The 15626-nt window shown below is 46.2% G+C and overlaps 1 protein-coding gene across 1 annotated transcript; it reads right to left on the reverse strand.

The window, feature by feature from the left end:
- LOC109824808 lies at positions 222–3859 on the reverse strand. Its single transcript, XM_020391458.1, has 5 exons — positions 2081–3859; positions 1800–1994; positions 1346–1720; positions 1111–1266; positions 222–1034 (listed from the first exon to the last, which is right to left on the reverse strand). The coding sequence occupies exons 1-5, from the start codon at positions 3792–3794 to the stop codon at positions 286–288; spliced, it is 3189 nt and encodes a 1062-aa protein (XP_020247047.1). The 5' UTR covers positions 3795–3859; the 3' UTR covers positions 222–285.

Raw genomic sequence — 15626 nt, forward strand, 5'->3', positions numbered from 1 at the left:
TATTCCCGTGAGAAAGACGAAGCCTATGTATTCAAGATCATAGCACAAAGCCTCAGAGAGTTTACTCTCTCAGCACAACGTTACATGCGGAACGGATTTCGACAATCCGCATGCTAGCCCGATTCAAACGGTAATCGGTAAAGGCACCTCAAACCCGTTGATGGCTGGGGGTTTGCCAAAAATCCCATAAATCTGTCATTCGGAAGAGATACAGAGAAAACACAAAAGAAGCAAATGCGGATTTTCTATTAATAAATCAAGTCAAAAGCATACAACAAAAGCTCGTTAGTCCGAAGGCAACCGACGGCTAAGAATATGAGACTCTAAACCAGAGAGCCTGTCCATATAGTCCTGCTCGAACTCCGCCTGCAGGCTAGCTCGGACAGAATCTTCGGAACTGTTGAGAACCTCTGCGGCTTCGTGTCGTAGCTTCATCAACCCCTCCTGCACTGATCCCAGCCTGTCGAGTGTCCATTCACGAGAACGCTCCAACCCAACCAGTTCCTCAGAAATGGTAGCGGCAGATTCTTCGGCGCGTTCCAAGGCCTCCTTCAGTCTAGCTATCTCTGCACGAGTGGAATCTAAGGAGCTCACTAACTCAGCTCTGCTGGTGTCTTTCCTCGCCAGAGAGGCCATCAGCTGCTCGACAGTGCGCTCACGTGATCGAAGCTCGCTGCCAACGGAAGATCGCAGTTCATGCCACTGCGTCAACCTATCCTCCACCTGAGAAGATGCAAAAGAGGGAGCTCCACCAGCCTTCAACTCCCTCAGCTCTCGAATCTCTGACTCCAGGGCAGCGAAATCAGCTGTAAAGGAATCGGCCAAATCCGGATATCCCTCTTCCCTCATCATCATCATGTGACGGGAGAAGGAACGCCTGAACTGATCAAAAGAAGACCCTCTGTGCAGAAGCTTATCAATCACGCCGTTATAAAAGGCAGTAAAGAAGCCGAGGTCAGTGCGGAAGACATCCCCATCTGGATTGGTATCGGCCAAGAGAGCATGGACCTGCTCATATAGAGACGGTCGAGAACCTGCAAGCAGCAGTATGGGAGGTCAAGAAACTATTAAATACAATCGAAAAGACCCTAAGGGAAATTCGAGGTATACCTATACCGGCGGAAATCCCCTCGGGTTGGGGTTCGACAGGCTCCGAAGTAACGACAGGAATGCTCATGGAAGGTATATCAACCCTCGTGGGCAAGTCAGTCGTATTAGGCGAAGGCGGGAAAACACCCGAAGCTATAGCAGAATCAGGTACAGCGCCTGGTCATATAGTTGCACTTCTTTATTAGTCAAAATGGAGACTGAGACAAGCAAAGAAGAGAGGAAATTGGATATATACCTGTGGATGAATCACTCTCAAAGAGTGGTCTCACAGTCCCGGTGGGAGCTTGTTCAGCTAACATATCGGCTAACAGTCCAGAGTCAGGTCTCGGGAAGACCGGTGCAGGAACATATCCCTGCTCTTCGAAATCTGCAATAGGGGAGGCCCCATCCCCGTCTGGCCCTTCTGTCGCAACACCTGCAGCACCGGATGTAGGTATATCTGAAAATGAACCGGTGGGATCAACACCATCTGCCTGCCCAAGATCGATGTTCAGATCAATGCCCAGGGAGCCATCACGAAGGGCGTCGCACACCTGCTGCATGAAGCAGTCCATGTTGTCAGCCCCAGAGAATACCGGACCTGGTGGAAGCTCGCCCTCCTCGAAGAACCCTGAATTATGAAACAGGATCAGGGATCCCGGAAGGTAAATCATCTTAAAGCAATAAAAGTGGGTACAACAAAATGTTACCTTCCTCCCCGTCGGCAAAGCCTCCTGAATCTACCCCATGGGAGCGCTGATCAACATGAGGTTTATGGGCAATCTTTTTCCTTTTCGAAGGATCACCCCTCATAGAACCAACGGGGCGGTCATGCGAAGTTTGGCCACCAAACTTGGATTTCGCACGACGGGAAGCGAGCGACCCATGGTCGTCGGCTACCCCACCTGAAACAACAAGAATCATCTCATGAACCAGATCTTTCGCCAATACCAATTGAAGTCGAGAAAGAGGATCAAAGAGCATGACAAACCTGTATCAAGTTCTGCTTGGTCGGTATCTATATCTGCATACTCCCCTTCGGGAATTCCGGTGGACTTCTTCCTCTGTCTCTGAGCAGGCTCAGCCCTGCGAGCAGCCATCATAGCAGATTGAACCAAGTGATCGGATTCTAGTTCCGAAAGACTCCTCACACTTATGGATTCATCGGCAGAGAGGAACCATTTACAGCTGAGGAAGGTAATCATCGGCTTGCGTTTATAGGAGGGAAGAGCAAACTGAGCCCCGGTGCAGCCAACCATGGTCCATAACCACGCCCGTACGCCGTCAACGAGTCCTCCCTCAACACGCAAACTACGACTCGGATTCCCAACGTATAGTTGGTCATAGCCAAACTGACGTGCGAAACGGCAGGGAAGGTAAGGCTCTATGTGGCAGCGGTCCTTCACCCGGAGAACAAGATACCCGACTCGGATGTTCACCAACCAGCGGAAACAACCGACGTCGAGAGCAGTCCGGTTAGTTCGGGGTTTCTCCATATCAGTCAACTCCTCGCCATAACGTCCCGAAAAGCGAGGGAAGCATTTGAAGAACTCCCAGTTCCTGCGAACTCGAAGTTCTTTTTGTACATCTTCAAATTTCTTCCCAACCCATCTACTCTCCTCCAACAGCTGTAGGAAAGGAACGGGAACATCAACGGCGCTGGGCGCCGACATCAAGTCCGGACGGTGAAGAACGAACCACGCCATCAAATAAGCGTAGGGCAGCTCAACCTTCGGGCAGGTAAGCTCAGTCGAGGGTTTAGAACCCACTTGGGTAAGAACACGAACTACACCCCTAAGCCCGCAATGGATGCTGGCAACCATCGCTGGAAGCAGAGAAAGCTCCCTCCCATAAGCTAGCTGGACCGCAGGGAAGAGCACCTCGAGGGGTAGAGCGTCTGAAGACTGATATGGAACAACACACTTCTTCAGCCAAAGAGCAAGGTAGCCAGCTAACAGAGACCGAGGATCGATAGACTTCTGGGCATGATAGAGGAACGATCGAAACTTAGTCCCGGCCGGAAAAGCCCCCTCGGCACTAGCAATGGTATAAGAATGAGTTTCATTCTTCTCCATCAGCTCATTAATAGCGGCAGGGGTCAAAACGCCTAACTCATGTATGGACTCCTCGGAATCATCCTCCAAGTTAGGAAACAGGTAAACAGCAAACTGCTTCAAGCTGATCTTCCTCTTCGTCTTCGCTGGAGGAGAACTCTGGAGCAAACAGGTGTGATAATGACAGGTGAGGTCCCAGAGAGTGTCATACACATCGGGAGTATCCTTCTTCAAACACTCCAACTGTTGGTTAGAAGGGAAGTATTCCTGATACGGGCAATCTCCCATCGAAAGCCCGGAAACCTGGTGCATCTCATGAAGAGCCAACCCTAGCTCTCCGCCACTGGTCAAGAAGGTATTACTATCAGGCATATATGTCTCGAGCAATGCCAAGAAGTGACGGCAGCTAACGGGAAGTCCATACATAGTAGCCCGTATGGGCGTATATAATCCACTACCCTTCAAGTCTCTCTCCCAGCGTCCCAGAACATAACTGGTCAAACGGGTCCACCATCCCTTAGCCAGTGAGGAAGCCCAACCATAACATCGGTAATCCAGTCGAGGTAATTGTCTTCCCAGATGAGCTAAACGATTCCTCACGGTGAGAGCGGCCGCCGATACCTCGCCTGGAGGTGCAGTGTCAAGACCCATGATCCCGGGTCGAAGGCCACAAATGGATTGATACCCCAGAGAACCGGGACTCTTGTGATGAGAAATGTATCCGCACTGAACGTGTCGGGTCGGCGGGTCGGCGGGTCGGCCAAGACCGACCCGCGTTTTGGCGGGTCGGCCAAAGCCGACCCGCGCCCCCGCGGGTCAGATTGACCTGTCGCGCTGTTTTGACCCCCTGATGTGTTTTTCGACGATTTTGACGATTTTCTCAAGATCTTTTCAGTTCCAGAGGTTCCCAACTGACTTGATATCATCTACAAACGTGGTTAGGCTGTTATTGACTAAAGATAAGGCCAAATCACTTGTTCTCATCCAAATAACCGCATCCGAGGCCTATAAATAAAAGCTTAGGGCCTCCATTCAGCGGGGCGATTGATTATCAAGACGAGGAGGTGCTGCCGGATTGTGGAGTCAAAGGAGCACGAATTTCAGCGAGGGTTGACAGATCTTGGCGAGTTCTTCGGCATAAAGAAGGAGAGTTCGAGAGATCCGACACTCATTCCCGTCCGTCCCTTGAGATTAGGCTTGGTCTTAATCTCGAGAAGAGCCCTGATTTCGCTTGGTCGATCTCAGCGCTTCAAATCAAATACTTCCTCGGTGAAGACGAAGCTCTGCCGAATTTTTCATCAACCGGATCCAGATCAAAGGCGGTCCACGGATAAACCCGATCTCACGTAAGCAGAAGACCGATAAACGATCTCTGCGTTTGTTTGATAAAGTTGTAAATTCTTTTTTTTATTTTCATTGTGTAACGAGATCTTATACAAAGATCAACTTTTTATTTTATTCGAGTTTATTGTAACGACTAAAGTTGTAATAGATTCGATAGCAATGAAAATAGCAACTTTCGACGCAAACAGGCTTCTTTCGTGTGACGTCCCTGGGTTCACACAAGGCTGCAGTCCGAGGTGAAATCTGGAATATCAAACCTGCCATGCACTACATCATGCAATAATATATTTTACCATCACAATTACTATCTCTTTAGTAGAGTTAACAACAGGTGTAGGTACAAAAGCAAGTAAAAGATAATACAAGAGATATATGATGAAATAATAGAGATAAAAATGATATTTCATCATCCAACATACAAAAATATAAAGTGAATCTCTGAAATAACTAGTCTGAAGATCTCAACAAGTCTCAAATACAAAATATCTGATAAAAGGAAATAAGACACACATCGTTTAACTTCTATAACATAACTCTCAAATGTCTAAACAAAATGTCTACAGTGGAGCTTCATAAATAAAATAAAACTATAAATGAAAGATGGACGCTAATAAGTATCGCCATCAACCTGCGACTCTCCGTGCACCTGGCTCGTTACCTGAAATGGGAGGGGACAACGAGCGTCAAAGCGCTAGCGAGCAACATCACAACCAACCCCAAGGGAGAGGGCTTCAAAGCGCTAGCGAGCAACATCACAACCAACCCCAAGGGAGAGGGCTCGTTGCATATAGAAAATACAGATATATATATATATACATAAATCATTGATCCTAACAATAAGAGGATTTTAGTATTTAGGAAATTACAACAAGAGCATAGGTACGTCGAGCGAAATAATCCAAACAATGAAACCCTCTTGTATATACCTTGTATCTTAAATTATAAATCCCTAAGTACCAAACCCAAGATCTAATACAGCAAGAATAATATAAAGAAGACTAACCCATCTCAGAACTTAAATACCATGTCATATCAAAACCCACATAAGTGTCATGTCCAGCCTTTGTAAGTGTAAATGTCATACTCAAGGTTTAAACAGGTGTCCAACATATGGACTAAGACTAGGTGTAGTGGATGCCCAACACTCAAGGTTTAAACAGGTGTCCAACATATGGACTAAGACTAGGTGTAGTGGATGCCCAACACATGGACTGTATATAGAAATTATCCAATACATGGACTGAATGATGAATGTCCAACACATGGACTGAATATAATGAATGTCCAACACATGGACTGAATATGATGAATGTCCAACACATGGACTGTACATAATAATTGCCCAACACATGGACCGAATGAAATGTGTAGAATATCGATGAGATATATGAAAAGGATGCATATACACTAATTTTACACGTGTCTCGGTGTGCAAATCTAAACTCATGTCCGCAAGCCATCTCACATATGAAGATACATAATAAATAATAATTTCTAATGCCAAATATTCGAGGTGACTCCTCGTTCATATTAAAGCACACAACAAAAGTAAACATGCACAAACTGTACCGGCGATCAACCAAAACAGGCATAAACCCTTCACAGGTTTCTGTCTGCTTCGAAACAAATCTAGAAGTAACATCATTATTTTCCAAGCATAATATTACTGATATCAACATATATGAAACAACATGAAATAAAATATTAGCATGTAAATATATCGTCGAAACCCTAAACATTTATATAAACATGTTTAAATATTTTAAAAGCAAAACAATTATGATTTAATTCATGATTAATAAATTTTAGATCTGAAATTTGTCAAGGTTACTATTGTAATCAATTAGAAAATTATGATAATGTATTCTCACTTCATAAGTTATAAAGATCTATCTTTTGTACACTAAAAATACGTTTTAGGCTCGAAAAATCCGAATAAAACTTAATAAAATGTGCAAAATAAAAGGGTGCAGAGTTGGACGAGATGTTACTCACCTCAGATGTTGAAAAACTCCTGCCACGTGAAAGAGAACCAATCCCCTTCGCTGCACTGCACAAAACCCGCTGAAAAATCCTCTGAAATCCCTCAAAATCACCAAAGAAAAGAACTAGGGTTTGAGAGAGGGGAAAAGGGGCTGCTAGAGTTTGGAACACAGGAGAAAAAGGTGTTTTTCATATTTAAACATGTATATATATGATAGCAAACCCGAAAAACTATAGCCCAAAACCCGAAACCCGAAACCCGAAACTGGAAAACCCAGTCTGACTAGAAACATACTCTTAGGTATTTTGACTGTAACTTTCGAATCCAACCTTGGAATGAGATGATTAAAAATTTGTTAGAAATCTGATGAAGATATCTACAACTTTTATCTTTTAAGTTTTTCCATATTCATAACGTATCAGTGTGTAAAATATAAAATCCCTCCACTGGTCATAAATTTTTAGATTTACACATCGAGCATGATTTGTGCATTTGCTCTTATATATACATATATATATTGAATTGATCTCAAATCAATTCCTAGCGAACTCAAATATCATAATATGTTATTTATAAATATATAACATATTTATTATTATTTATCACAAAATATTCAAATTTTTGGGGTTTTATATTTCGACTTTCTTCCTTCTGAGGAAGTGTCCGGCCTGCTCGCCATGCACCTTCAACTCTTTTCAAGTCTTAGATGGTACTACTCCCATAACTTTCAAGATATCAATAGACACGTTGTTATGACAGGTTTGGAGGATGAAGTCCTTTGTGACTGGATCTCGGCAATTCATCGCCTTATTTCAGAAGTGTTTAACGAAGTCGTTGACCATCTCTTTATTTTCTTGTTTCTCCTCAAAGAGTATTCTGATTGATATCTTGGTATCATCATCAAAGAAATTACCGAGGAATGAGCTCTCCATGTTGTCCTAACTGTTGATGCTTCCAAGCTTGAGACAATGGTACCAATCGAAGGCAGGTCCATGAAGGGTACCAATGAATGACCGAACCATCAAGGCTTCATTGCTAGAGATCATTCCCAAGTGAGACTTGAAGTAGATTAGATGTTGAGTGGGCGAGCCTTTCCCGTCGAACAGTGTGAAGTTGATCATGTTGAACTTCGTCGGATACGGGATCGACTCCCAATCTCTTGGGTAAGGACACAGAATACCGGTCTTCTTCACCTCTCGAGTAGATATCAGAGCATTGATTTTACTCTTGAGGTCTTTTACTTTCTCATCCTCGCTCGTATCATGCTTTGAATGATTTTTAAGAGGAATAATGTGGTCACCCCCGGTATTGTCATCTTCGGTGGGACCACCCCCAGCGTTGTTGTCTTCAATAGGGCCACCCCTAACATTCTGGTTAGTCGGAGGGTTATCTTCATTAAGGTGTTCGTCCACATCTGAATCGCTACCTGCTTGGTTAGTAATATTGTGACGGTTGGATTTACCAAGTTGATTGGACAGAGCCCGAATTTATTGGTCATGCTCTTCCTTAATCCGCATCATGGACATTTCCAATTCAAACTTGAGGTTCTCTTTTTTGCTTAGCCAAAGCATCCTCGATGATTTTGATCATTTTCTCGGTGTTGATCATAAGTCCGTCGCGGGATTGTCCTGGGCTGGATACTGTATTTTTAGAAGCAATTGCAGAGTTAGCATCTGATGCTTCATCATCCGAGGATAATCCCCTATTTATCCTCTGATAATCCCTTTGTCTAATGGTTCCCGATCGCAATCGGGTTAGACGATGCGATATTAGCGGATCAGAACTAGAAGGTCGAGTCAACTTCCCTTTATCAGCCATATTAATCGTGACTTATGGAAGTTCGTCACCTTGAACGACCGATCATTTCTTACGAAAACACTTTGGTTTGGATTTATCCATTTTGTTTGAGATCCTCTCGAATGTCGAGACCCTCTACAGAGCGTTTTTGGGGTAGCTACATGCTAATAATACGACCCTGATGATTTTGGCACATGGACATTGAAAGTCCATCTCTCAGGTACTTCTCTTTCAAGATCTGATCGTACCCCTAGCTCAATAGTACAACTCATCGGCATGATGACCGGAGCAATCTACCGCGTATTGGTATGACTCCTCAGGTAAAACGTCGTCGTATGACGAACACGGTTCCTTCTGAGGACTTGCTGCCTTGATGGTGTTCTCAAGAGTCACACGTTTGGAGCCATGCTTTCGTGAGCACGGGACGTTAACGGGATCCTGGTCTTGGATACGCACCCCCAGGCGGGTGGAAACTAGAGTTTTCCCTTTATGAGAAGGCTTGAAATTGTTGCGAGGGCGTGTATGACCCCCAGCTTGAGGAGGTAATCGAGGTTCATTCATCGGGCCTAATCATTCTTTGATCAGAACTTTGCCTCGATCCTCGTACAAAGGACCTAGGTGATCCACCATCCTCATCTCGAAACGGGACAAGTTCGTGCTACCGTAGGGCTCCACCGAATGCAAGGCGAACCGAACCGTTTCAGGTCAGGTGCGAACACCATTTTGTGGCTCCCCCTGGCTCGACCTTGGCCGAGCCACCATTTGGTGGCTCAGTTTTGGACGAGACACTAAGCCAGCAAATGGTGATTTTTGTTTTTCGACGATTTCGGGCGTCATTTCGGACTTTAGTTTCCAGATTTGGCGTAGTTTTGATGGCTTCTTGACCATCTCTTCCTGCTTCAGCTTTTGTGCTTCTTGCACGAGAATCCATGCATGCGCGAGTAACTCACGGTGTTTCTGGATCCGTTCTTTGAGGGTTGAATGCGTCCTTTTGACGTAGATCCATTCATTCTTCGCTGGATTGGAGGAGGAGTTGTTCACTCACTATTGTAGCACTTGGCGCCTTCTGGACTTCAGATCCGTGTCATAGCGGATTCCATCAACTGGCTCCAAAGCTTTTGCTAGCTAGCGCGCGAGGCGTTAGTGTTCGCGGGGAAAATTGTAGCTTTCATTAATTCCATTGCACACTCTTGTAATAGTTTATCGATTACAAAAATCCGATCTTTTTATAAGATCCGGTTACAACGAGATCAAAAGAAAAAGAAAATTACAACTCTTTCCTTATTTGTCGAACAAATCACGAGCTCCTGTTTTGCGGTCACTCGCTTCTGTGGGTTCTTTGCCTGCGCCGGGGTTTATCCGTGGACCACCGCGTGATCTAGATCTGGTCGGATCTACACGGTATGGCGGGCGTTATCTCACGAAGGAAATAACGGCCGTGGGGATTATTTCGCCAAGGAAATAATAGCCCAAGTTATCGAAATCGACCAAGAGAAATCGAGACTCTTCTCGGGATCAAAGACCAAGCTTTGATCCGGAGGGAATACCGCGTAGATCTCAGATCTGATCTCTCAAAATCCTGCCTAATATAGCAAGGACGATCGCCAAGAATCAGATCTGGAAGTCCGAGTCTTCTGAGTTGCAAGTCCGAGAGTTAGTTCTCAATTCGGCAGAGTTTCGGCTCTAAAAGTTCCAACCCTTGAAAAATGAGCCCACCCCTAGCCTATTTATAGGCACTCAGAACTGTGCCTTGGCACAGGTGGCCGAGGCATCGAGCCACCAAAAGGTGGCCGAGGCACCTAGCCACCAAAAGGTGGCCGAGGCATCGAGCCACCAAAAGGTGGCCGAGGCATCGAGCCACCAAAAGGTGGCCGAGGCACCGAGCCACCCAAAAGGTGGCGAGGCACCGAGCCCACCCAAAAGGGTGGCTCGGCGGCCCACCTTGGTGCGCTCGGCCACCGTAGCCACCAAAAGGTGGCCCGCAGGCATCGAGCACCAATAAGGTCGCGCCGAGGGCACGAGCCCACCCAAAAGGTGGCTCTGGCCGGCCCACGCTTGGCTGGCTCGCGCCACCTAGCCACCAAAAGGTGGCCGAGGCACCGAGCCACCAAAAGGTGGCTCGGCCGGCCACCGAGGTGGCTCGGTTTTGGCCGAGTCCTCCAAATGTTGGTTTTTTTTATTTTCCGGTTTATCCGAACTCTGATTTGTTGATCTGAACTCTGATTTGGCAGTCCGGATCCTGATTTGGCAGTAAATCCGCTTTGGTGTTCGAGTTTGAGTTCGGATCCTGATTTGGCAGTAAATCTGCTTCGGTGTTCGAGTTTGAATCCGTTCTGCGGTCGGATGACTCGTTGACTCACCGAACCGTTAGCTTGATTCCGCACGCGAATGGATGCATTCTGTTGCTTGCGTACGATTCGTTAACCTCGTCGCCTCGTTGGTTTGTTGGTTTGTCGAATCACCGTGCTGAGCTGTGCTAAGGGACCCATAGGTAGTTTTATACGCCTACAGATACCCCCTCCAAACTATTTCAGGCTCGTTCTTTTATAGAAGAGTCTAGAATATTTTGGATATGATTGTCCCAACCTTCAGTCGGTGTAACGGGACCTTGGAATGGCTTCTGTTCTTGATTCCTTCAATCCTTCAGGCTATTCGGTGCTTCGTCGAATGTCTGTAAGGTTTCCGGTGCTGCATTTATTGTCTGACCGTTGTCAAAATTTCGAACTTGAAGTCGATTCCTGATTTTCTGATCTTTAGCTCGTGTTTGTTGGTTCAATATAGAACTGACCATCGATTGTTGGCGTTGAGTTCTCATTTGAGACGCGTTGTCCGGTGAAGTGTTGTTGAGTTATCCTTAAGAATATTTTTAGAAAAATATTCTCCAGAAACTTCTCAACCAAAAATAGGAAATAGTTTATACTCGTATACCTTATTGGAGTATTAAGAAGCAGTTTATACTCGTTGCTAAGAGAGTTAACGCTCTTAGTGCTACGATATTGAATACGTAGACTTCGTCTTTCTCACGGGAATAGACTACCCGGCGACGCGTGTTAGGCGTTGACTTTGGGATTTTTGGCTAACCCCCAGCCTTCAACAGATTTGATTAGCCTTTACCGATTACTGTTTGAGTCGGGCTAGCATGCGGATTGTCTAAATCCGTTCCGCATGTGACGTTGTGCTAAGAGAGTCAACGCTCTTAGTGCTATGATATTGAATACGTAGACTTCGTCTTTCTCACGGGAATAGACTACCCGGCGACGCGTGTTAGGCGTCGACTTTGGGGTTTTTGGCTAACCCCCAGCCTTCAACGGATTTGGTTAGCCTTTACCGACTACCGTTTGAATCGGGCTAGCTTGTGAATTATCTAGGTCCGTTTCACAAGTAACGTTGTGCTAAAAGACTGAATTCTCTTAGTGCTACGATATTGAATACGTAGACTTCGTCTTTCTCACGGGAATAGACTACCCGGCGACACGTTTTAGGCGTTGACTTTAGGATTTTTGGCTAACCCCAGCCTTCAACGGATTTGATTAGCCTTTACCGACTACCGTTTGAGTCGGGCTAGCATGCAGATTGTCTAAATCCATTCCGCATGTAACGTTGTGCTAAGAGAGTGAATTCTCTGAGACTCGCTGCTACGACTTTGAATACGTAGACTTCACCATTATTACGGGATGTTATTAATAACAACCTGCCGCAATGTTGAATATGCGGACGAGTGTTCTTTTTAACGGTTAGGAACTAACCGGCAGCGCGGGTTAAGCGCAGACTTATCCTTGCTTAGGTTTCAGGATAGAATACCCCAGAATCGATCTCTGGTGTCTTTTTCTTCGGAGAAAGACTAAACCGGCAGCGCGTGTTAGGCGCAGACTTATCCCTGCTTAGGATTCGGGATAAACTTTCTAGGATGAATCCTAAATTGACAAATTCTTGGAAAAGGTTGACGTGGGAAAGGAAGAATTTTATATTCTATTTCCCGGTCTTCTTTTAGGGTGAAGGCGAACCCGAACACAAGGAAGGAAGAATTTTATATTCTATTAAATTGACAAATTTTTTGGAAAAGGTTGGTGTCTTCTCTTGGGGCAAAGACGAACCCGAAATGGGAGAGGAAGAATTTTATATTCTATCTCCCGACACTGAAGAAGAAGAATTTTATATTCTATCTTCAGCTGGAAAGGAGACTCGAGGTGGGATCTCCACCCCCAGAATCCGGAACGATGAAACTAGGAGTGGGACCTCCATTCCGAGAATCGAAAGATTCGGATAATCCTAATTGTCAGAAAGTTTGATTACCGAACTAAAGGTGAATTTCTCGTTTATCGAGAGTGAATTATGGTTTTGACCCTAACTGTAGGAAGGTTTGGCCAAATGGGAGTTTGAGGTGACCCTAACTGTAGGAAGGTTTGATCACTCGATTCAGGAGTTTGAGATGACCCTAACTAACTGTAGGAAGGTTTGATCGCTCGATTTGTGGACCTCTCGTTCATTGGAGGAATCGAGAGGGGATTTTGGTTTTGGTCCTAACTGTAGAAAGGTTTGACCAATTCCGAATATTATGTCCAGACTCTAACAATGAGAGTGTTGAGTGCACAGACGCGGTGAGAATTTGAATGGGAGCTTCTTATTCATCACCTTGCTATGGTGACCGGGTTATCCCTAGGAATACACTATATGGATTTCTTTTGGGAACTTCCCGTTACATGAATCATCCACCCCCAGCTTCCTTTGCAAAACTGGGTCTGGTATTGTACTCAGTTGGGTGTCCGGGTTATCCTTAAGAATATCAGGCATGGTATTCTCCAGGAACTTCCCGTGAAAGAAAGGAAACAGTTTAGACTCATATACCTGTTGGAGTATGTAAGGAAGCAGTTTAACCTCATTCACCTGTTAGAGGATTGAGAAGCAGTTTATACTCGTATACTCTTCGGAGTGTTGCTGTTCTCATTTAGCTTATCCCAGCGTTATGACGCCGGCTTCAACCAAGGTTTGGATGTTATTCTTGAGAGCGAAGCAATCCTTGGTAGGATGAAGGACCCTCCTGTGGTACGCACAGTACTTCGGATCCGCAGTATCGTCAGCTTCCTTCTGATTTGCGATAGGTGGTAGCTTGATCTTGTTGTTTTCAAGGAGGGATTCGAAGATGGCTGGAACGTCTTCGTCCTTAAAGGAATACTCTTTTTGGAGTTTCGGGTCCGAAGTCTTTTGCTGCCTTCGGGATTACTGTTGTGACATTCGATTAGCACCAACAGCAGCTACAGGTGCCTTGCCCTTACCACGAGAGGCGAAGTTCGAGTTCAGAGGATTAGCCGTCGGTAGGTTCCTCTCGGCCTTCTTCCTTCGGAGGAAGCGTTCGGCTTGTTCACCGCGCACCTTCAAGTCTTTCCAAGTGTTAGACGGTGCTGTTCCCATTGCCTCCAATACGTCCAATGCGAGGTTATTGTGGCAAGTCTGGAGAATGAACTCCTCAGTGATCGGGTCCCGACAGTTCATCGCCTTGTTCCGGAACCTTTTGACGAAGGTGTCGACCAATTCCCCGTCTTTTTGTTTCTCATCGAGCAACGTTCCGATGGATATCTCGGTGTCGTCGTCGAAAAAATTAGTGAGGAACTTAGTTTCCATGTCGTCCCAGCTATTCACGCTTCCTGGCTTGAGGCGGCGATACCAATCGAAGGAGGCTCCACGAAGAGTGCCAACGAAGGACCGTACCATTAGAGGCTCATTACCGGAGATGACTCCAAGGTGCGATTTGAAGTAAATCAAATGCTGAGTGGTGAACCCTTCCCATCAAACGGCGTGAAGTTAATCAGACCGAACTTCGCCGGATATGGGATCGATTCCCATTCTCTTGGGTATGGACAAGGAATGCCTGTCTTTTTCATTTCTTAAGCGGAAATCAATGTATTGATTTTGCTCTCGAGGTTTTTGATCTTCAAGTTTTCACCTGTGTTTTCACTAGCATTCTCATTACCACCCCCTGCATTGATGGGAGGATTATTGGCATTATGAGTCTCATTTGTATTTGTGTCCTCGTCTTCCAGATTAACCTGGTTACGACGACTTGGCTCGCCTTGCTGGTTCGTCAACGCTTGGATTTGTTGGTCATGCATTTCTCTCATGTTCTGCATGGCCATCTGTATTTCGAACCTGAAACTCTCCTGTTGTTTAGCCATGGCCTCTTCAAGCATCTTGGCCACTTGTTCCGCACTTATCATAAGTGCCTCGCGAGGTTGTCCTTCGCTAGATACCGTATTATCTGATGCAACCGCGGAGCCGGCATCAGATTCTTCATCTTCTGAAGGTAGTCTTGTCTGAACCCTACCATAAGTTCCTCGTGTAATGGCTCCAGACTGCAGACGAGTTAGATACCGGGGTACTGGCGGAATTGACTCGGGATTATCCCGTGTCGATGCCCTTTTGCTGGTCATATTGGTGGTGACCCTCGGAAATTCTCCGTCTTCGACTATCCTTCTTCTTCGTCGGAAACGCCTAGGCCTTGGTTTCGGCGCTTCGGTACTGAGCCTTTCGAAAACCGAAACTCTTTCGGGGACCGCCTTGATGCAGTTGCACTCAGACAATACTGCCCGAATGAGTTTGGAACAGGGGCATTGAGTTTCCAGTCCTCGGGGACTCCTCTTCCTGGTTTTCCTTGGGCCCCCACCACAATAGTACAACTCGTCGGTTTGAAGGTCGGAGTAACCTATCACGTGTCGGCACGATTTCTCAGGTATAACGTTATCGTCATCAGACGACAACATCTTCTTCTGAGGGCGAACTGCCTTCTTAGGGCTCTCAAGAGTCACGCGCCTCGAGATATGCCTTTTTGGGCGTGAATTCTCAGCGGGCTCTTGGACTTCAATGCGCAAATTAGCGCGCGCAGCTGCCTTGAGCTCCTTGTCATGTTGGAGGTGGCGGCGACCCCCAGCGTGTTGAGTCGTTCGGGGCTTCTTCATCGGGCCCAAACGCTCTTGAACTGGAGCTTTGCCTCATTCATTGGGAATTGGATCGAGGCGCTCCAAGACTGACTTTCTCCTTCGGGATGATTCCACGGGATCTCCCGGAGTAGCTACTGGGACTACCGGCGACTTTGGTTGATTCGCTGGAGGTTGACCTTGCTTCGAAGGCTGCAACGATTTTGCCTTAGCCTGAATCGCCGCTTCAGACTTCGGCTTCCATACTTGGCGGGTTGGTGGCGGCTTCTTGACCACCTCCTTCTGCAGTCTTCTACGGGCTTCTTGGACTTGAACCCGTGCCTGCGCTGACATTACGCGGCGTTTGCGAATGCGCTCCTCGAGTGTCGAACGATTCCGTTTGACACGGACCCATTCGTTCGTTGGCGGCTTGGAGGAGTCGCCATTCAT

Source organism: Asparagus officinalis, chromosome 9 (genome assembly GCF_001876935.1).
Source record: "Asparagus officinalis chromosome 9, Aspof.V1, whole genome shotgun sequence".
In the NCBI taxonomy this organism is placed as follows: domain Eukaryota; kingdom Viridiplantae; phylum Streptophyta; class Magnoliopsida; order Asparagales; family Asparagaceae; genus Asparagus; species Asparagus officinalis.

Excerpts from the sequence above, each read along its gene's own strand:
- LOC109824808 (XM_020391458.1), bottom strand. The coding sequence starts at position 3,794 with ATGGGTCTTGACACTGCACCTCCAGGCGAGGTATCGGCGGCCGCTCTC. Across the intron at positions 1,995-2,080 it reads CCAAGCAGAACTTGATACAG|GTGGGGTAGCCGACGACCAT; the intron begins GTTTGTCATGCT and ends TTGTTGTTTCAG. Across the intron at positions 1,035-1,110 it reads GGGGATTTCCGCCGGTATAG|GTTCTCGACCGTCTCTATAT; the intron begins GTATACCTCGAA and ends TGCTGCTTGCAG.